The 20,941-nt window shown below is 38.4% G+C and overlaps 1 protein-coding gene across 2 annotated transcripts; it reads right to left on the bottom strand.

Annotated features, from left to right (window-relative positions):
* Nucleotides 1–329: 329 nt before the first annotated feature.
* LOC101875980 (inter-alpha-trypsin inhibitor heavy chain H3) lies at nucleotides 330–20,820 on the bottom strand. Of its 2 annotated transcripts, none has more exons than XM_034066415.1 (21): nucleotides 20,731–20,820; nucleotides 17,446–17,469; nucleotides 16,144–16,310; nucleotides 15,042–15,146; nucleotides 14,464–14,626; nucleotides 13,437–13,547; nucleotides 12,726–12,851; nucleotides 12,047–12,163; nucleotides 11,226–11,394; nucleotides 10,784–10,909; nucleotides 10,295–10,476; nucleotides 9,161–9,346; nucleotides 8,067–8,206; nucleotides 7,474–7,669; nucleotides 5,429–5,442; nucleotides 4,288–4,313; nucleotides 3,660–3,773; nucleotides 3,246–3,450; nucleotides 1,913–2,085; nucleotides 555–666; nucleotides 330–456 (listed from the first exon to the last, which is right to left on the bottom strand). In XM_034066415.1, the coding sequence occupies exons 1-21, from the start codon at nucleotides 20,818–20,820 to the stop codon at nucleotides 330–332; spliced, it is 2,673 nt and encodes an 890-aa protein (XP_033922306.1). The 2 variants fall into 2 exon arrangements, with proteins under 2 accessions (XP_033922306.1, XP_030898828.2); XM_031042968.2 differs by lacking the exon at nucleotides 5,429–5,442 and adding an exon at nucleotides 5,261–5,287 and having other exon boundaries at nucleotides 4,288–4,338; nucleotides 7,515–7,669.
* Between the last annotated feature and the right edge of the window lie 121 nt (nucleotides 20,821–20,941).

Here is a 20,941-nt window from a genome sequence, read left to right as displayed (position 1 = left end):
CCTGACACTCAGTTACTGATTTAAACCTGGGTAGAATGTTTCCGTTACGTTTTGTGAAGTCAAATTTTAAGTCAGGATGTTAAAACTAGTAAATGAATTCAGTAAAATGCTTCAGGGGATGGGTGGTGTCTGTGCACACAGACAGTATAGCTGTTCAGCACTTCAGACTGGATCAAATATTCACTAAAACTCTGTGTGAATCCATCATACACCGGCACTGCCAAACACAGTAAAGCTTGTGTATGTTTAGTAGATCTTAAACATTGAAAAAACTATTCTTTCAGACAAATACTCCTTATACCCATGAATTTGGAGGAAGTTGTAGCTGTTTAAAACAGACTGGAAACAATATAGTCTGTATGAACACCATCTATCAGCCCAGCTCCGTTGTTATGAACAAACCAGCAAGGGATATCGACGCCACGCGGATCGATTCTGTAATCCCTCTGCCAGCCCCTGAAAGGAGAAACACCGTCATGGGAGTATGGAAACAGAAACAATACTTTGACAAGGTAATCTTTCCTAAGTCTGCTAAGGACTTAATTATTGTTTACCTTGTTACTGTCAGTTCGTTGTTTTTAACAATCATAGTGGCATCTGGTTTCTTAGGATCAGATCCAGGATGAATTTCAAGTATGGTGAAGTCAATGGGGTGGAAAAACTGTCCTAAAAATAGAAGCCAAAATTACCATTTCAGGCATGTTGCACGCACTAAAACAGTTCTGCATTCCTATGCTGCTTTCCATGTCCCTTCAGAGTTTTGAATTGATAAACAAACACCAAGTTTTGAGTAAGGTTGAACACATGCAAGAATTCTCTGTGTATCTGGATGTAAATTCCTACTTCTGAGTGCACAGTAAAATTAGCCTTTTCTAGATATCCTTCATGTCCTCATTTTGTGTCTTGTCTATTCAGTTGTATTTATTACATACTCTCCAAGTCATTAGCTTTTTTTGTATCAAACAATACATGTGTTGAGCTCTGAAACTCTTGGTGTGATTATGCTTGGAATAAGGCTGACACCTAAAGAATTTTCACACTCCTTCCAGGGTGAGCTTTCACATACTTTTGCCCTGTCTGGGCTGCTGCAGGATGCCGTTGGTGCTTTGAGTGCTACAATACGTAGAGATTTTAGGTTACTTAGTATAGCACAGGGGCAAAGTCAAAGATGATGAAAATAGAGATAAGGGGTGTAAGTCACTGAACTGTGTATAACATGGTGGACCCACATCATGTGTGCCCTGCACAATTTTTTTCCTACTTGTAATTCACATAACAGAAGAGTAATTTCTGTGTGGAGAGATCATGTGTGAGGACCATGGAGCAGGAAAGCATAAATAACATTCCATCCTTATTCTGCTTCCTTTCTGTTTTGTTCCAGCATGTCTAAGGTACTGCCACTGATATACCTTGGTTCACTCTCCTTGGGTCTCAAAGTGCATATCAAGACTGAGAAGAGTAGCAGTTCATTATTTTCCACAATGAGTAAACTTATTGACCCAAAGTGAATGTTTGCTGCCCTTACCTCATTTTGTAAGTGAAAACTGGGAGGCAAGGGAAAATGGCTGCTACCTGTGTACTTTCCAACAGAGAATGCACATCACCAAACTCACTACACTGACAAAGCAGGATTCAATGGGGTCAAAATTTTGATCCCTGAATTATCAACTTTGCCTTCTACTAGTATAAAGAATGTTAGCTGACATGAGGAAGACCTTAGCCAATGTAAGACATTCTGTGACATTAATATATACTAATAAATCAAGATATTTGATTGCTGATATAATACAGCTAATCAATGTTATGTTTCCTCTGCTATCTCAATTCAGAAAGCCTAACTACAAGATTGTGTCCACAAATTATATAGCCTTGTAAGGAAAGACAAGCATGAAAACACTAAATGAAGCCATACCTAATAGTCCATGGGTCTGTTCAGACAGTTTGTCACTTTCCAATGTATACAGTCCCAGGAAATCTTGGTGTAGAGGATGTTTCTTCCACACTTGGTGCAAAACAATAACAAAGGAGGCACCGCTGCCCATTGTGAGCACCACATTTCTTTTTCTGTTAATTATCAAAGTTAAACTGAGGAAAAAAAGAGAAACTTGACTTAGGGCATTGTGCTTCCTCAAGTTAACAGCAATGAGAAGAAACAGGTCCTACAAACAAACACGACTTTATCAATTCCTCTGGGTTTATTAAAAGAGAGGTTTTGCTGCCTATTTTGGTCCACGTGAATTGGTGTGTGTTCACAGACAGCCAGACTCCTACTGAAATACACTGTAAAAGGCAGGCTAGCTTTAAACTTTTCAACAAGATGTTTCTACCAAAACTTGTCTTGTAACAGCACAATTAATCACAGATAGGTTTGTGATATATAGAAACGTCACCTCATGCTGTAAATCAAAGTGTTATTGATAGAATCATAGAAGTTGTTGCTGGAAGGGACCTTCAAAGGTCAGCCAGTCTAACGCACCTGCAATTGATAAAACCATCATTTCCTTGCCTGGATGCTACCTGACACCTTTTCCTTTTGTTTTTCAGAAAAGACAACAGCTGAACTGTCTAGGTAAGTGCTGGGACACAGAAGATTTGCTTCTGATTGTGTAAGTGATAGCATCCAAGTGGCTACTTTAATAAAGAATAAGCCTGCTGTATGAATAGCACTGCTGCTCCAGTGCTCCTTCTGCTGCAGTGCCATGCTTTGAGAAGACGGTAGTTTCGTTCCAGGTACACAATGAAAATGTAAATGAGGAGGAGATACTGGCCATTCCTTTTATAAACTTTGTTTGGCACAGGTACAAATAATAGATAAATCTCATTAATAATATATCTGCTGACAGGGAAAAATGTACTTATTCTATGATTACCACATTTTCTGTTTCTTAAAATGGAGATTGTTTACAGCACATTATTCTGGTTTTGTTTAAAAGACTACACATACTGTCTGAAATTACTCTTTAAGTGTTTGTAAGACACTGTTGCATTAAGCACAATACCAAATCTAGCTTTACTTTACTTGTAGTAGTAGACAGGGAGAATTCTTTACTTATTCCAAGCAGAGGAACTGATGAATAATCATTCAGCAGTTACACAACAAAGTAGAAAGCAGAATACAGCAGGACTCAATTCAGTTTCTTTTGTATATTCAGACAACGAATCCTAAAAGTCTGTGATTTATCAATGCTAAAAAACCTCCTGTACACAGTAATAGAGGAGCCTGCTACTGTTTCTGCAAGCCTTACCCTTCTTGTTGCAAGGTGACTGAGTCAAGCCAGGTGAAACCTGTTTTTTTATTGCCATTCTGAATTGTGATCTTCTCAGGAGTTACGGTCAGCTTTAAATCCAGGTACTTATTTGCAATGCCAAGTTTTCCAAAATATGAGTTTTGGATCTTTGCATCACTGTTTGCTCTCTTATCACCAATGAGCTCCCCATTGACTGTGATGCCTAGGATAAAAAGGAAACATCAATGTTCTATGTAGATAGGGCCTGATCAACTGATGTCAAGGAATGTCATGGAAATTCAACAATTCAATTGCCAAAGTAAAATAAAGCTCTGGGAACTGCTCTGTGGCTTTCCACAGATAACAAGATTTTCTTGACAAAAGTTTAATATTTCATAGAGCGAAAGGAATTTAAAATAAACTAAAACTCACCTGTAACTGGGTCAGTTATTAAATTTAACACAGCTCCTGGGTTTTCATTGATATTGAAACAAATGGCATCTTCTTTTTCTGGCACCGATATAATGAAGTGTGGATCTCCATCAACTGCAGAGGCAAATCACTGGTATTTGTACAGTGATACACAGGTTCAAAGTTCCACATGAACATTTAATGTTGTGATGCTGGAACTGCTGATGCTGAGAACTAGTCCCTGCACAAGCTCAGTCCAGTACATCTTCCAAAGGAACAGCGGGGTCCCAAGGAAGCTGCTACCATCTCCCCTACATCCTTTTTCCCCTCATCTTTCCCAGGTAAATGACATATATCCAGTGTCTCTCAACCACTGTGAAATTTGGCATGAAATTACTACTGAAGGCTGGAAGCTCATATAGAGAACAGGCAGTTCCCAACACTAAGTCTAGCAATGGGAAGGAGGACTAAGAAGAATCTCAGTGACTTGATCTTTAAAACACATTTAGAGATGTTTAAGCAAATTAAAAAAGCAGCTCCTTCAAAATTAAACAAGTCTGCTTATGTGGAAGGGAATTATCTAAAAGACTCATAAGACTTGTACAATTAAATACCCTCTCTGTTCTCCTTCTAAACAGACTTTACTCACCACTAGTATGCCATGTGGGTTGTGACCTATACAGGTAAGATACCTGTGGAACTGTAGAGAGAGTGAAGAGGAAAATAAAAAGTTAAAAAACTCACATCAAAATGAATTTTTACACACTATCTACACAGTACATCTAAGATGTCAGGAACTTAATGTGCTAGGCTAATTGCTAATTCCATCCTAGTTTTTAGAGCATATAATCCATGGGATGACAGTTTGTGTCCCTTTTGAATCAAGCAAAGCTTCAGAGATAGATTTCACTTGTAGTCTAAATTGCTTTGAGGGTTTTCACAAGACCCAAGTAACGTATCTGTAGGACACAAACATCTTAGACTTCAGGATTAAGCTGTGTATCAGCAAGGAAAGGTGACATCACCCACTCAATACTTATGAGGTTTTGACATTATTTTTTTTCCAGAGTAAATTTAAGTCTTTTCAATGAAGGCTTGAGGAAAATCTCTCTTTTTAGTTGTTTAAGAGAGATGGAATCTAATTGCCAGAGTAAAAACTTCAATGTAATTCTCTCATTTCTCTCATTGCCCAGCCAGCAATCTGAAGGGTCTGGTGCATGCTCTCTCTCTCATATAAATTCTTTCTCTATAAGTAACTGTACATACTAATTTAGTCAGAGATGCTGATATCATAGTCCCTTGCTTTATGTAATTCCAGAGGAGATGCAAGTTCAAGTCCATCCTCTGCTCTTGGGGAAACAGCTTTCAGGAAAAAATGGTGGTTTGGTGAACTGCTATTTACTCCTTAAAAGCTATTTAGTTGAAACTGTTACATCTCATCATTTTCAACCTGTAAGTGTTTTTAGCAGTGAGCAACACTGTAGCAGAATTTGGTAGCTTTTGTCAAAATACAGTTGTAAGTCCAGAAAAGGCAGTTTCCATCTCTCCACTAATTTCAGTTGATTGAATCAATTTCCTATGATAGATGCTGTTTCAGCAGAAACTTAAAACTTATGACTTACCCAGCCTAGCAGCTGTGGCAGCCTGTGCTGTGAACGAAACAAAATGTTATTTTAGAGGCTAGAAGGAATCAAAAACAATCTCCCACTTCCTTCCACCAAAACCAACTCCAAAATCTTGTATTTATGGATAAAATTCTAAATATTTCAAAAAGAAAAAGTCAGTCAAACCAGTCAGTGTAGTACTGCATGCCCATGTCATGAACAGGCAGAAAGCACACTGATCTTCAGCAAAAATGGTAGTTCTCCAAAGGCCTGGAATTTGCTGGGACAACCTGCTCTTCTCCGATTCCTCTGTGCCATCTTGTTCTAAAGTGCACGACTATTTCCATGTTTTTCTGGTCTTCTGCTCTTTTTACAGCTGAAGCTATAGGGTGTGTCTGAAGGCAACGGCTTTGTGCTGAAGTAGCAGCAATCACAGCATCAATGAAGACATCTCTGTATGAGAGACTGCTACTCACAGGGATCTAGGAGTTGACAGTGCTAGCCCTGGAAAACTTGTACTGGACCTGAATTTTGTGGTGGTAGGATGGTGAAAAGATCTGAGATAGGAGGAACAATGCTGAAAATTGTATTTATGGATTTTTCCAGCTGAAAAGCTTTTAATCTATTTAGAACACACTCCTGATTTATTCACCAAGAATTGTATTAAAATATTGTGTCCTAGATAAGGTGAGTGATGCAGGAAATCCACCTCTAACAGTTAAAAAGATTAAGTAAATTTAATAAGAAATGTACATACCTTCAGCTGTTCCCATGGACAAGGGAGAAGTAAAAGGAAGAAAAAGAGAAATCTTATTTCAGATGTGTAATTGAACAGGAAGGATTCTGACCCTGTTACAACATATGCTAAGAAAAACAACCCCAAATAAACAAAAAACCCAAAACAAACTAGCTGATGGACAATTCAACTGGATATCTTTAGTATTTTACAATTGAATTCCTTCCCAACGATACAACTCAATATGTGTAGGTCAAACAAAAACAGACGGAAAGTAAAAAGCTGTTATGTGAGGCAGAAGAAATGCAATTATGCATACAATGAGCACAATTAGTAATTGGTTTATTGTTATGCCATTTCCATGTTGCAAAATGTATTTGTTGGGCTTACTCTTTTGTGGTTTTCAAGACATTTGCATCATTTATTAGTACTGACTGGATGATTCAATAGTCTTTTTTGTGAATCTGGACTCTAGGGTGTGTAAAACTTATTTTCTTATACAGCAGCAGCATTTGAAGCATTTTCTCCTATTATTGCTCTACATTTTCTATGTACAAGGAGGATTTACTTGGAAAGAGGCCTTTGTACTACAAATACCTGGGAAGGGGAAGCAAAGAGCTGAAGATGGCTCTGAGCAGATGCCACTTCTGTCAAACATTTGGGTAAGTTTTCCATTTTATGGAATCCAGCTGTAAGTTTAAACTTAGGGCTGCTAAGCAAAAGTTTGTGGAAAAATTAATGGCTGCTAATAGAACAGATTGAAAAGCCTCACAAGAAGTTTGTCAGACCTGTTGAGTGAGGGAGAGAAGAGGATGGCCTGAGCAACACACACAGATGAGGGTGAGGTGACTTCAGGGTGCAGCGAGCAGATAGCATTTGGCCTTACTTTGAATAAAGAGGAACAGAGTTGTTTTGTTTCTCAGAGGCTAAGCAAAGCAGCTGAACTGAATGAAAGCACAGTGTTATTGAGCAAGGAGTCCATAATGAGCCAAAAGATCAGAGGAACTAAAAACAACTTATGCATTTTTAGTATAATTGCTTCTTTTTCTGCATGAATACTGTGTTTTACAGGTATAATCTCCTTTTTGCAACCTGATATATCCTGTACAAGGAAGATCTCATGCAGATTTTCCCATTTCATGTAGAAAGATGTTACTACATATACCCCTAAACTGCTGTAGGAAAATAAAGGAGAAAGTGATATGAACTAAACCAAATATAGCTGATTATTAGATTAGAACTGCTTCTTGCTTTTTGGGGTTTTTTAGATCTGAAATACTTATCTATTTAGCTTAAAGTTACACTTATTTTGAATTTCTAGTATTTTGCCTGTGCAATTCAGTAAGGAAGGATGGCTTGATGGAAATGAACTTTACAATGATAAATTATTGTACATAAACCTTACAAGTGCAAGGCTTAGGAAATAGATTTTTCAGATACATGTTTAAAACTGTGTCCATACAAAAGCCGTTCTGTAGGGGATCATCAAAGGAACTTGGATGCTCACATAAAGTACAATTGTGAAAATGCCTATACCTTCAATGGGTTTATCAGCAATCCCATCTTTATTGTCATAGTCTTCTGGCTTTGTTACCACCATGGATGTCACTGGTGTTACAAACTTGTATTTTAGTGAGAGATCCAAGGCTTCAGCTGTAAGATTCTCCTTTTCTTCTCCTGAAGCTGCAATACTGAATACAGGTAGAGACTCTTGGCATCAGTGATGGCTACATTACTCACTGAACTCTGGATTAAATTTTTTTCTTTAAACTGAAGTTGTTTCTCTGCAGCTAACTTATGGATAAGGAAAATTTGTTACAGTCTAAGAGCACTTCTGATTCCACTGGGTATCCAAGAAAAAGGCAAAACTGTGCTTTATATTTGCAGTAATTTTAAACTGTGTAATTTGCAACCTGAAACAGGAATACTGAGGTTGGGGAAGAGAATAGATTGGGAGATTTTTCTTACTGGTTTCTGTGGTTTCCCATTGGCACCTCAGTTTGAAGTGAATTTCAGCTTCACATCCTAGAAGCTACTCCAATCAGATGGCTTGAAAGGGTCCATAGCTGTTATCCTAGATATAATTACCGTTTTTCTAGGAGTTGTTCAATGGTGAGATAAGCCCAGAGCCTTTCAATGTACTCTCCAAATATGTATTCTTGTTCTTGGAAAGCTTTAGCTGTTTCCTCAGCATCATGTTGTGTAGTATAGGACAGGGCATCATTAGCCTGTTAGGAATAAGGAAACTTCTCTGTATCCTAAGTAGACAGAAACTTCCAGAACGTGCCCAAATCAAGACCTTCACATCTGAAAATGTTATTCAATTGAAAAACAGACTGGTCCCACACTGACACTTGCCCAGGAAATTGTTAGTGTTGTATCAGGATCTTTGTTCTATTGCTTCTGTGAAGGTTAGTAGTGTACACTGTAGGCCATACTGCTGTTTCCAAAGTCACTTGGCAGTTGTGTTCACTAGAATTTGGCTAATCAGGATTTAAAGAACTTTGATTATGGTGCTGATTTCACACAGGAACCTGTTAAAGAAGATGTGCTGGCTAGCTTACTAACAATACATTATTTGCATTTGAAATATACCTAATTTCATATACTATATTTACTACATCACAGTGCATAGGGTATATGTGCAGTTCACAATATTTAAGGTAACATGATCTATAATGTTTGTGTTGTGTTTCTTGAATATCAGAGGCAAATATTTTTACAGAATCCAGATCTGGAGAGGTATTTAGATCACTTCATTTGTATTAGCAGTAGATTTTGTCTATTTTAAGAGGAAGGCATTTCAAATATTCAGCTGTCTTATCTATCAGTTTTCTTCTCCTAGTGAAGACTAATGTCTGGGACACTGAACATTTGGCTTCTGAAAGAACAAGGTAGGGTATTTAGAGACTAAACTAAAAAGAGATAGATGTTTCTATTAGCAAATATAATTCAATCACTGCACAAAGTTCTTTAAGACTGACCCTCTCATACCAGACTGAGTTAGGCAAGTAATTTGCAGTGCTAAAAGCAATGACTTTGGCACATTTAGTTTCTCGCATATGCAGTGACACAACCTCTCACTGAGGTAAAGAAATACCAGTAAATATTTTAAGTATTGACAGCTTTGGACTTGTAAACATTTTGTGAACCTTACGTAAGTCAAAGAAATCCACACTTACACCTTCCCCTCTCACATCTGCAGTCAAATGGTTTTGGTTGTTGTCTATTAAGCGTCCAGCCACCACAATCTCAGATCCATCATAGAAATGCTTAAAACTGTTTCTAGTTAGGTCTGATATTTCATTTTCTGGGTAATTTAACTCCACATCAGTGAGCATGGGATTTGACACCTCCTCATAAAACCCCTACAGGATGAAAAGAAACAAAACCATTTAACTATCATTGTTTCTGTAACTCATAGGTAAATCTGTGCCCAGGAACACCCTGCTATCCAACAATGAAAGCTGAAAGTGTACTTTAGAAGAAATATTTAAATGCTCAGTTAAATCTCAGAGTACAAGGCCTAAAAATCTACAAAAAGTGGAGATGAGAAAGGTCATACCAGCTCTGTAGTGCCATTAAGAGAGAGGAAAAAAATCTGAGAACAACATGCTGTGGATGATGAGTTCCATCAGTGTTAATCAAGAGGGATCTCAGGCTTCCCCGTTTGATAGAAATAAGTTTCTAGATCTATTCTCTGCAGAGTCTGAAATGATGACATAAGCCAAAGGAGACTAGGTATTTGATTTTGGTAGAGCTTGCAATGAAATCCAGTATCTAAATTATTTGGTGACGTTTTCAAATGGCTGCTATTGGAATGTGAGAAATAAAAAAGGTCAGTTCTGTACTGCCTATACCTGTTCTTATGCCTTGTATGACTAAAAGGCTTCAAAAGTACAGTAAGATATACCTGCTTGTAGAAAGTTCCTAAAAACAGAGTATCTAGAGTCCTTATGCTTTGTCATCCTTCTCTTCCCTTGACATGACATTAACTACATGATCTATGAGGTGCAGGAGAGAAAATGACTGCAGCAATTTTGCTGCATACCAAAGTGTCCTTCAGAACGATGACTTGTGTCACCCTATGCCAAGTTTTAAACCCTCTTCTGTAGCCCAGGGTGTCTCACTCCCACTGTCTGCTTATATAAGGGAAGGGGAACATTAAATGGAACTAATATTCTGATTACAGCAGACTCTTGAGTATCTCAGTAGGAGATTACACTTTGGGATTTGGATTACTTCAAAATAAGAATGTCTGTATAGTTGCCTGAATTAATGTATCTCTCATCTAATGTAAGCAGTGATTACTGTACCTGAAGCTGTAAAGCTGCATCAGAGTCAGGATAAATGCGACGGGCCAGTCCTTTATTCTCCAGTGCCATCTTCTCCAAGAAGTTGTAGTCAACGCTATAGCCAAACCCAAGATTATATAAGGGATATTTTCCTTCAATGGCTTTTTTCACATGTGCCTGAATTTCCTGAGTATTTGATATGCCTGCATCAAACCAGAAAATGTTTGAGTTTTCTTCTTAAATAGATAAAATGATCACAAAATGAAATGTGGATAGTCATGTTCGGATTGCTTAGCAGCCATTATCAAAAACTTGCTTTGGTAGTATGCTGCTGGTACAGTAGCACTTAAATCATTAAAACATCTGGAAGTCAAATATGGAGGCAAATTTTAACTTAGTAGTTTTTTTGGGGGGGGGGGTTATTGTTTTTTTTTTTGTTGGGGTTTTTTTGTGGGTTTTTTTTTGTTAGCTAATTCACACTCCTTATTATTCCATCCAACACAAACTTACCTACATTCGGTTGGCCATCTGTTAACATGATAACTATAGAAGCGCTTCTCTTGGGCACTAGGTTTTGTTCATGAGCAGCATTCAGCATATCAATTCCCCTCATTATACCACCATATAAATTTGTCGCTGCAAGGCAGACATAGAAATTTGGTTTCAGCATAAACAGTCAAAATAAAGGCCCATTTTTCATTGGAATCTTATGAGGTCTCATTGCAGTAAGAAAATCAAAGATTTGGGTTTGCAAGTAGGGAGATGTTTAGATAGAAAAATGCCTAGATTTTGGAAATATAAAGACAAATAGATGTTATGGAGTAAATTTCACCTTTAGGAGCGTCTCATCAGTAATACAAATATGAAGATTTTTAGCATCATGTTCACAGGCTGAACTGATAAAGTATATCAAATACACAAAGACCTGTTGGCAATTTCGTAAAGTGCTTACCGCCTCTAGTGTCAATGTCCCGAACAAACTTCCTTGCTTCATCCAAATTCTCTGGAGTGGCTTGGATTAACATTTCTTTCCAGGTATGTACTTCACTGCCAAACAGTATGAAATTGAAGAAGTCCTCTTCTTTCATGTCATCTAAGATTTTTAGAAGTGCTTCTCTTGTCTGTGAGACAAAGAGATTTAAATGTATGGCTTAACATTTAATGAAAAGGCTGCTTACAGATTTTACAGGATTAATGTCCCAGCATTTGGTATTTTTAACTTTTACAGAGTGGTGCAAATATTCTGAGCTTGTTCTGTCCTTGCCAGTCCCTGTGTCTATTTCACAATAACTAATGAAGTCAGCCAGTTGCAATTACACCTGGTAAGTCTTTGCAGCTGAGAGGAAAATCACATTTCAGCCCATGGATTGTTGCTTACACTGTAAGCTGGCATAGCAAATAGAAAGCAATGGGAAATGGTGGTGGAGAAGCTCCCATGCAAGCAAGCATGGATATTTTGATGCACCGAAACCTGAAAACTCTGAGCATTATCCTGGAATGAGGAATCCTATGAAAAGAGCTGCCACTTCCTAGAGGAAACAGAATGAACAACATGGATAATGCACATAATACAAGTAAATACAGCCTGAATATATAGAATTTTGTTCTACAATAATGCTTCACAATAGTACTTATGGTTCTGTGTATTAGAGAGGTTACAGCATAAAACCACCTGGTATACTTTAAGCAGTGCTTATGCACTATCAGCCTCCCAGTCCTTCCATTACAACAGAGGCTCTCTCTCTGGGACTCCATAGTAAAGTAATAACTTACCTGTTCTATTTCTCTTCCAGACATTGAGCCACTAATATCTATTACAAAAACAACATTCCTGCTCAACTTTGGAAGATTTGTTGGTGCAAAGAAGTGCACGAAATAGCCATTGACAATCTGAAAAAAAACGAAACAAACCAAAACCAAACCATTTTTCCATATCATAAAGATAAAACAGATAAAGAATAAATTACTTTCATTTGGTGTCTGGCCCCTAAGAGGACTAAAAAGGTTTTAAAGGCCCCCCTTGACCAGTCTTACCTCTGTTCACAGGGCCAGGGGCTTCATTTAAGCACAAGCTTAGGCTTTGGTCCCTGCCTGAGCTACACTGTAAGAATGCCTGTCTCCAGCTGTGTCATAGCCATACCTGTCCATGGACTCCCCTGATTTGAATCCCACCCTGCAGACTGACTTCTCACCTTGACATTGGGCTGCCTCATCATCACAAACTTGTGTGGTGACCTGGACTCTCAGTTTAATTCGACTAATGTCTCTGGGTCTACCTTGCTTAGGTACTGTGGGGAGTGGGCTCATGGCTGGTGAAGCCCTTGTGCTGTCAGCTGTCTTGACGCATTCAGCTTCCTGTCTTTTAGGGAGCTGCTGGCCCTTGCTGCTCCCTGAGCTTTATTATGCAGGCTAGGCTGTTCAACAGCTCAAAATTTCCAGCTGTCAGATTTACCTGCAAATTATCTGGAGTTGTTCTCTTCACATCATATCTTACAGTAAAATCCCCATCCAGGGCAGACTGTGAGCAATTTGCACAGGTTCGCTGCTGATCAAGCGTCGGCTTGAAGGAGATATGCCCCTGAAAAGAAATGCCTTCATTAGATCTGAACCTCAATAGCTGAAAGGTACTTGCAGAACACAAAGAAGTTTGCATTTTTTTTAGAGCCTGTATATTTATATTCACAGATATGAGAATAACCTTGTTTATCAGGTTAGGTATTAGTTTGTATCTATATGTATTTACATATTTATTGATGAGTAACTGATATGTGAAGGCTGCTCTCTAGAGCTTTCTTCATGTTTTTACTTCCCCATCAGTACCCAGGTTTTCAATTACTGGTGTGAGACAAGGCCTACTGATTTGGGTACAGTACCACGCTTAACAGATATGTGGCTTCTGAACTGCGTGGGAATGGCCTTCAACTTGTTACCTTGGAAGTGTAAGCTCATTTGCACAGACAAGCCTTTACTGCGTTTTCCCTATTTTTATTCCTCTCACTTCCATTGGTAGCACTGGCATTCTTATTTCAGAATTGTAGCCTTGGGTGATACGGTTTGGTGTGAGGTGTCCCTGCCCATGGCAGGGGGGTTGGGACTAGATGATCTTAAGGTCCTTTCCAATCCTAACTATTCTATGATTCTATGGAAAGCAGTAGTCATTTACCTTTTTCTCTGAGAAAGTTTTTTTAATGGTATTTTGCAGCTCATTGGTGATGAATGTTCCTTCTGCTTCCAGCTCAGTGATACCCTGGGGCTCAAAGATATTTACTTCAATCTGAAATATTAATTGACAATTCATTGTCATTGATTACCTCACAGTATGTCAATATAGCCATTTCCAGGAGGATCAGCAGGCAACTACACATGTGAAAGAGGAATTTTCATAAGCTCAAAAGTAATTTACGATTTAGAATGGCAGTGCAAAACCACACCTGTGTGGACACACCATCTGCCAAACAGGCCCTTTTATATATAGAAGTTAAAATCAAAGCTAGAAACAAATACACTTTAATAGAAATATAACTTGATACTAGAATTTTGTAAAAATTCAATAAATACTCAAGTCCTTCAAAAATATAACCCAGCCATTAGGTGTGAGTTGTGCCCAGTATATTTCAGTATGCCTTCTATCATGTGTGTTTAAATGCTGCTGCATTAGCTCTTATAGATGCTGAGTCGTAATGATTTTTACACATAATTTTCTGGGCATATAAACCAGGAAATCTTTGCCTTAGAGCTAGGTTTTAGCAAGGCAATAGGACTGATCAAAGGCAAGCTTTGGCACACAAAAGTCACGGTATTCTAGAGTGCGATACCTGCATCACTGTAATTTAAGATGACGTTGTTTCATGGTGATATGTGAAAGGTGTAGTTTACGTTGTAAAAGCATTTATAAAAGCTGCCAGTTTTCTATTTTGCTTCAAGGCATCATGATGCTTTTCAGGTTTCCGTACATTATTTCTTTTAGAGGCTTAGTACCTGAGTAATTTGTCGGGTTTACAAATGAAAACCTGCACGAACGCATACTGGTGTGGACTTCCCATGTGATTCATTAGAAATATGAATAAAGTATGGGCCTTTAGGTCACCTATGAACCAATGGGAATGACCGTGGTACTCCACTTTCAACAGATGTACAGCATTTCATCATCTCTTAAGTTACAGGCCAAATTGATACACTTCGCCATTTACCTCAAAATCTTTGACAAGCTGCTTTGGTTTTACTTTGATGAACATCTCATATCTTCCAAACTGTCGTTTCAGCAGTTCCTCATATGTGAGTTCAAAAGTGACTTTACTGGCTGCTTCAATGTTGACCGAGACAGTGAATTTTTCTGTTTTTCTTCCAGAAGCTCTGTATATAAGTAGGTAAGAAAAATACTTTCTTTATCATCTTTCACAGTATTTATTGTTTGGGTTGGTGGAGTATGATTTTCAAAAAGGGGTAAAACAAAGATGGAAATCTTGATCTACTGCTAAAATCATACTTAAACTGTAGAATCTATTTCAGTTTCCCAGTGAGCTTAATCCCAGGAACAGGTCATACAAGTCAGTGACAGCTGCAGAAAGTCTTTTATAATTGCAGATACTGCCTGTGTAGCCAGAAGTTGTTTCCTTTTTATATTTTACACTACAGTAACTCTAACTTAATGATTGTTCTTCATTCACATAAAAAATGAACTTCAGAAATACACCAGAACAAAGTATTTCCAACCTCACAATTTGCTAGGGGATGGTGGTGTGGAAGCCACACAGGACATCATTCTTACTTGACAAGACCAGCAGTCTCTCCCCTTGAAACAGCCTTCTCATATTGCTTTTTTGCAGCTTCTTTTTCCTTGATAGTTCCAGGATAAGTGACACCATCAATTGTCCTGCAGATGAAAAAGTCCTAGTTTAGCTGAATGGTTTGCACCAATACACAAAAAGTTACTACAGGCAGTTTATTGATTGGTTTGCTAGAAAGCACGTGCAGGAATCTCATATTGCCATCATCTGAGCACTTACACTGAAGATTTAGATGGAATGAAGAGCTCTGAGCTCAGTATCTTAAGAGAATCTAAACCAATTTTTACTTTGAAAATTAATTAGATCAAAACAGGGCTGATGGTAACACAACTTACACCTGCCATATTACTATACTTCAGCAGCTTGACCATCTCATTTCATCTCATGGCAAGGCAACTCTCGGATGAGACTTATCTGTCCAAATGTAGCTGTCTACAGCGGAACACTTAATCTTTAGACTTCTTGCAGCATTAAACAGGCATTTTGCATAAGGGATTAATCTCATCCTATAATACAAGTTCTAGTGTGCATTAAGATTAGTTGTGCCTTAAAAACTACTGTTTCTTTTCACTGAAAATAAAACTGGCAGAGTGATTAGCATAGACGGACATGTTTAAAGTGAATTAAAACTCATAATGGTGTGAGAATTGCATGCTATTGCAATTAAAGGTATAAATATAAAAGAATAATTCTATTTCTTGCATTTCATTCAGGTATGATTTTTAAATTAAGAGATAAATTAAGCTTTAATACCATCAGGGAAATGAAGTAATGGAACTTTTCTGATTTGATAATGCCGCTGTAAGTGGTATTTCTGAAAAGGTGAATGGATCTCCAGAGAAGACCCCCCCATTCTCTAAGGTCCATGATGATGAATTGAAATAACTGAAAATTAGTCATCTTTTCTACAGAGGTACCAATGTTTGCTTTTCTCCAAGTGTCTTGCAAGCTAAGTTAATAGTACCAGAATATTACCCAAGAGACATTCAGAAATCTATCAAATGGCAATGTAAAAATGAACATTTGAATTCAGTTTCTCCCAGTTGCATTTGCACAGATAACAATACTGTAAAGATCACACACATGCTGAAGTTGGTAATGAAGGCTGTCTTAGGGAGGTCAACATCAAAGAAGACTTCTTTGTGCACGTTTCCACGATTGACAGCTTGACTGGTGATGACATTGTGAGCAAATCGGGAGGTTATTTTACTATCAATTTTCATGCTAGAGATTTCTATCCCATTGACAACCTGGACATTGAAAACGACACAAGGAAAGAAAAGCTGTTACACTGATGGCTCTGTTAATCAGCCATAAACACATTAGTAAAAAGAAATAATGGTAAGACATTCTGTCACTCCAAAACAAAACAGGAAAGACCTAATCATAAGAACTTGAGCACAGCTGTGGGTTTTTTTCCTGGCTATCTTATCACATTGCTGTCATGGTGCTATTCCACAAATTATAACTATAGCCTCTATAACAAAATGCTACCACCACAGCAAACATTCTGCCATTAGAAGAACTGTGGGGTTTTTCTCCACTGAGACTATCACTTTTGGTTATGGTTATTCAAAGAGCACAACTTCTTACTGCTGCCTCACTCTGTTAGTGTCTAATTCTCAGCTGAGTGGATGACTTGTTGAGCAGGGATATAAGTAGTCATCTTGTTTAAAAATAGATCTAAATTATTCCAGTGGCTCCAAATTCCATTTAATGTTATTCTCAACTTCCTCACAACTGGGGCTCATTCTTCTTTAGACAAGCAAAGGGGTAGGAAAAATACTTATTTTCTTTGAATGCTCAGGAATATGATTGCTGGAGACTATGTGAGATCATAGGTTCCAACAGATATGACTCGTTAGGCAGGTCCACAACAGCAAGGTCTGATTCTTGCAGCAAAACCAGCATTGGCAAGAACCTCACAGTTTTTATGGTGGTCCTGATCTCAGACTGACTGGTTAAGAAGGTCTCTACACCATCAAAGCATTTAAGCATTGCTGAAGGGGAGCCCAGGTGCCAAGTGGAATCAGCCTCAGAGATGAGGTGTCTTGCCTTCATTAGAAATAAGTACAACATAGAAGTAAAAATATACCCAATGTAGAATGGATGTCTGTTATATACAGAGAGGTGACTTCAAACAACTTTGCTATTTATTCAAGTCCAGTAAGGTTAAAAATCTTTTGTTCATTCTCTTTCATTGTCCATGAGTTTCCATCTGAGCTTGGAAAGGATCCTTCTAGTCAGTCCTACTGCCTAAAACAAGCAACTCTGGGCTCATCACACACTCTCAGAAACACCCATTTGCTCAGACTGGACTCACAGAAATGGTGTGAATACAGTAAATCTTTCTCAGTAGCCTGGACAAAACCATACTTTACTCACCAAGTCGTTATCAGCATTTCGCTTCTGTAAAGAGAAAAACAGGGGAAATATCATTACTAAGGTAGGAAAGCTGCATTTAGAAATAAATCACTTAGCATCTATGTAATTGTCTTCTGCTTCCAACTCAAAGAGTTGTCCAGGAAAAGGAAGGCTTGAGAAAGGTGCTCATTAGTAAACTGAAGTAAATTTGAGGGAAGAGGAATGCAGCTGAGGCAGGTATAAGTATTTTGCTTATAACATTCCTAGTTCTGGTGAATCTTTTAGTTTTCATTTGATGTTAGTACACCTTAATTACACTGGGTCCAAAAGAGAAATTAAAGGTTAAATATTGCTGATTCTGTATTTTGCTCAAGTGACATAAGCAGTTGTTTTCTTTCATCTAAAAACCAGTAATGGACAGCCTGAGAGATGAGGGGAGAGTGAGAAGAAAAGGCTTGAGTGCTCAGTGCCACGTTTAAATGTCACTGAGACTGAAGATCACACTGGTATCTGCTCAGTACGGCTTCCTTAAGTATAGGTTGTCTGTGAGGTGACATCAAATGAAACCAACCTGTCATTCTAACATGAACGGGTAAGATGGTAATACAGCAGGCTTAGAGAGAGGAGAGGTGGTCACTGTGAAAGGCTGCATGGAGGAAAAATAAAAAGCTGATAGAACTTCTTTTTTTGGTATATTTTCCCCCAGACTAGGTGCAAATATCAGAAGCTTTACAAAAATACAGTGTACTCTTCTGAAAGAGCAAACAGGCTTCAAACACACTGCATCACGTTACAGTAATGCCTTGTGTAACTCAATTCCCATAAGCTCAGTTGCACAAACCTTATCTCTTTTGGCTCTGAGCACCTCATGGGTAACATTTTGTGCAAGCATGTTTATCTGCTCCACTAAACAAGGGGGTAAAGACACAGCATGGTATCAAGTCAGGTACACACATTGGGTACATTTAAAGCTTTTGGTATCTTTCAAAGTTAGGATTTTACAGGTTGGAAGCTGAAGCACAGAGGGTTATTTTCTGTTTATTTTTGGAGCTTTTTCATAGAATCATAGAACAGTTTGGGTTGGAAAGGACCTTAAGATCATCTGGTTCCAACCCCCTGCCATGGGCAGGGACACCTCACACTAAACCATGGCACCCAAGGCTTCATCCAACCTGGTCTGGAACACCGCCAGGGATGGAGCATTCACAACCTCCCTGGGCAACCCATTCCAGTGCCTCAGTACCCTAACAGCAAAGAATTTCTTCCTTATATCCAATCTAAACCTCTGCTGTTTAAGTTTCAACCCATTACCCCTTGTCCTATCACTACAGTCCCTAATGAATAATCTCTCCCCAGCATCCCTATAGGCCCCCTTCAGATACTGGAAGGCTGCTATGAGGTCTCCACGCAGCCTTCTCTTCTCCAGCCTCAACAGCCCCAACTTTCTCAGCCTGTCTTCATACAGGAGGTGCTCCAGTCCCCTGATCATCCTCGTGGCCTCCTTTGGACTTGTTCCAACAGTTCTATGTCCTGTTCATGTTGAGGACACCAGAACTGCACACAATACTCCAGGTAAGGTCTCACAAGAGCAGAGTAGAGGGGCAGGATCACCTCCTTTGACCTGCTGGTCACGCTGCTTTTGATGCAGCCCAGGATACAGTTGGCTTTCTGGGCTGCAAGGGCACACTGAAGCTGGCTCATGTTCAGTCTACTGTAGTGCAAGGTTTTGGGGAGGAGGCTTCTCAACTTCTATAGGACTCGCTATAACATGTGTACATTTCTCTAGGTTCATCTTTCAAACTGTTATTGCCACACAGGTGATTTCTGTGTGTACACCCCTCATGTTTCACAAACCTATGTGGGCGTTTTTAAGGTCTGTGTAGAGTTTGCATCAATTCAAATTCATCCTTTCCAAAATGGTATAATCTTTTTTGTATGTATACTGTTATTGTGGCTAATCATTTCCCCTTGTAAAACATGAACTGAGGTATGGACCCTGGGAAATGAATAGCTGGAAGCAACTGAGATGCCAATCTGTTTTGTACAAACTTTTCATTAAAGTGGAATTACCAAGCAGTTTAAGAATACAAAAACCTACAAAAATGTGTTATTTAGTTACAAATAATGCAATTCTGAATACTATCTCCTGAATCAAAAGACATTTTACCTGCACTTAATTAATTTTACAGAATTGTTGTTGTGCATTTTCTTTATCGGAATTTTGGGTTCTGTAGTGGTTTTGAAAGAGTTCTGTTCTGATATTCCTGGAGGGTACTCTGCCATTCTCATTGCTCTAGTTGATCCTGATCTGCACAGAGGAGTGGATGAGGTGAGTTTTTCATTCTTAATGATTCACTTGGATGTAGATAGAGACCTCACTAACATCATGGTAATTTTGAGCCATGTTGACAGAAAGTTATAGTGTCCCATTTAAAAATGTTACAGAATTCTAGACCAAAACAAGATTTTAATGTGCTTTGTTTTGTGTAATTATAGTTACTTGATAAAATGCTTCTGTGGTATTTTCACATATGTGCCAGTTGCACTGTTATTAGATTGTTTTTAAGCTGCACAACAGTAACAAAATCTGGTTTTGTTTAAGACTCTTTTGCTGTCCGCAAAACAGCAAAGAATATAGGTGCAAAAAATGTATAGAAATTAGAGGAAGAGCAGAGGAAAAGAGAAATTTGAACCCCCAAGAAAACAGGGAGCAGATGAGGGTTCCTAAAACAGTACTTGCTGAAAGAAGCCCAGATTTTACAGCTTGGGAAACTAAAACACAGCATGACTAAAAGAGTCAGCAGATACTCTACAGTTAACTTGAAGTGACCTCTGGGACTTCACAAGACTAAATTAGGTATTTGTGTATATCTCTCAGTATCACACAGGAAAAACAGTGGATGTAATTATCTGAATATTACATCTCTGCTTTCTGCTTCTTGGCAGCATTTTTTCACTGATCTTTTACATTGCTTCACAGGTGCTAAAGTCAGTTCCTTGGCAGTGCTGATTGTTTTACACATTTAAAAATAAGACCACTACAACATTTTACCATGATGTGGTGATGGCAGCGAAAAACAGAGGAAAGCAATGCTCTTAAAAAGAGATACAGGGGAGCTTTAGAGCTGATTGAAAATTGAGGCTGATTAGAGGTAAACCAGTCCTGAGTCCCAAGTCTGATGTGCTCACTGGTAACAGAGGACACAAACCTCCTCGTGGCAGCACTGTATGCTCTGAGAAATACAGCTAAATGACACGAAGTTAACGCACAAAGAGCGGGAGCCCCATACCTGGTTGATTACTTACCTTGATGTTTCTGACACGTGTTACGAAGAAGTCTGATGATGCAAAAGCAGGAATCAGTAATAAAATGTAAAGCAATAGATGGTTTTCCATTTTGGGAAAAAAGTAAGGTTCTAAGTTGAAGGATATGTGTAAATATATAATGCTTTGTTTACTGAGTGTTAATAAATAACCCAGTGTGAAAAGTGGGATTAAACATTAGGCATCCAGGAAA

Source organism: Melopsittacus undulatus, chromosome 9, assembly GCF_012275295.1.
Source record: "Melopsittacus undulatus isolate bMelUnd1 chromosome 9, bMelUnd1.mat.Z, whole genome shotgun sequence".
Lineage (NCBI taxonomy): Eukaryota > Metazoa > Chordata > Aves > Psittaciformes > Psittaculidae > Melopsittacus > Melopsittacus undulatus.
Note: the sequence above shows the minus strand (reverse complement) of the source record. Positions and strands in the feature narration are given on the sequence as shown.

What these genes read in the sequence shown, in the direction of transcription:
- LOC101875980 (XM_034066415.1), bottom strand. Translation starts at nt 20,820, where the DNA reads ATGGAAAACCATCTATTGCTTTACATTTTATTACTGATTCCTGCTTTT. An exon ending in CTGGAAGAGAAATAGAACAG is followed by an intron (nt 11,395 to 12,046) that starts GTAAGTTATTAC and finishes TTTGTCTCACAG; the next exon opens with ACAAGAGAAGCACTTCTAAA. An exon ending in ATGCAGCTTTACAGCTTCAG is followed by an intron (nt 9,347 to 10,294) that starts GTACAGTAATCA and finishes TTCATCCTGTAG; the next exon opens with GGGTTTTATGAGGAGGTGTC.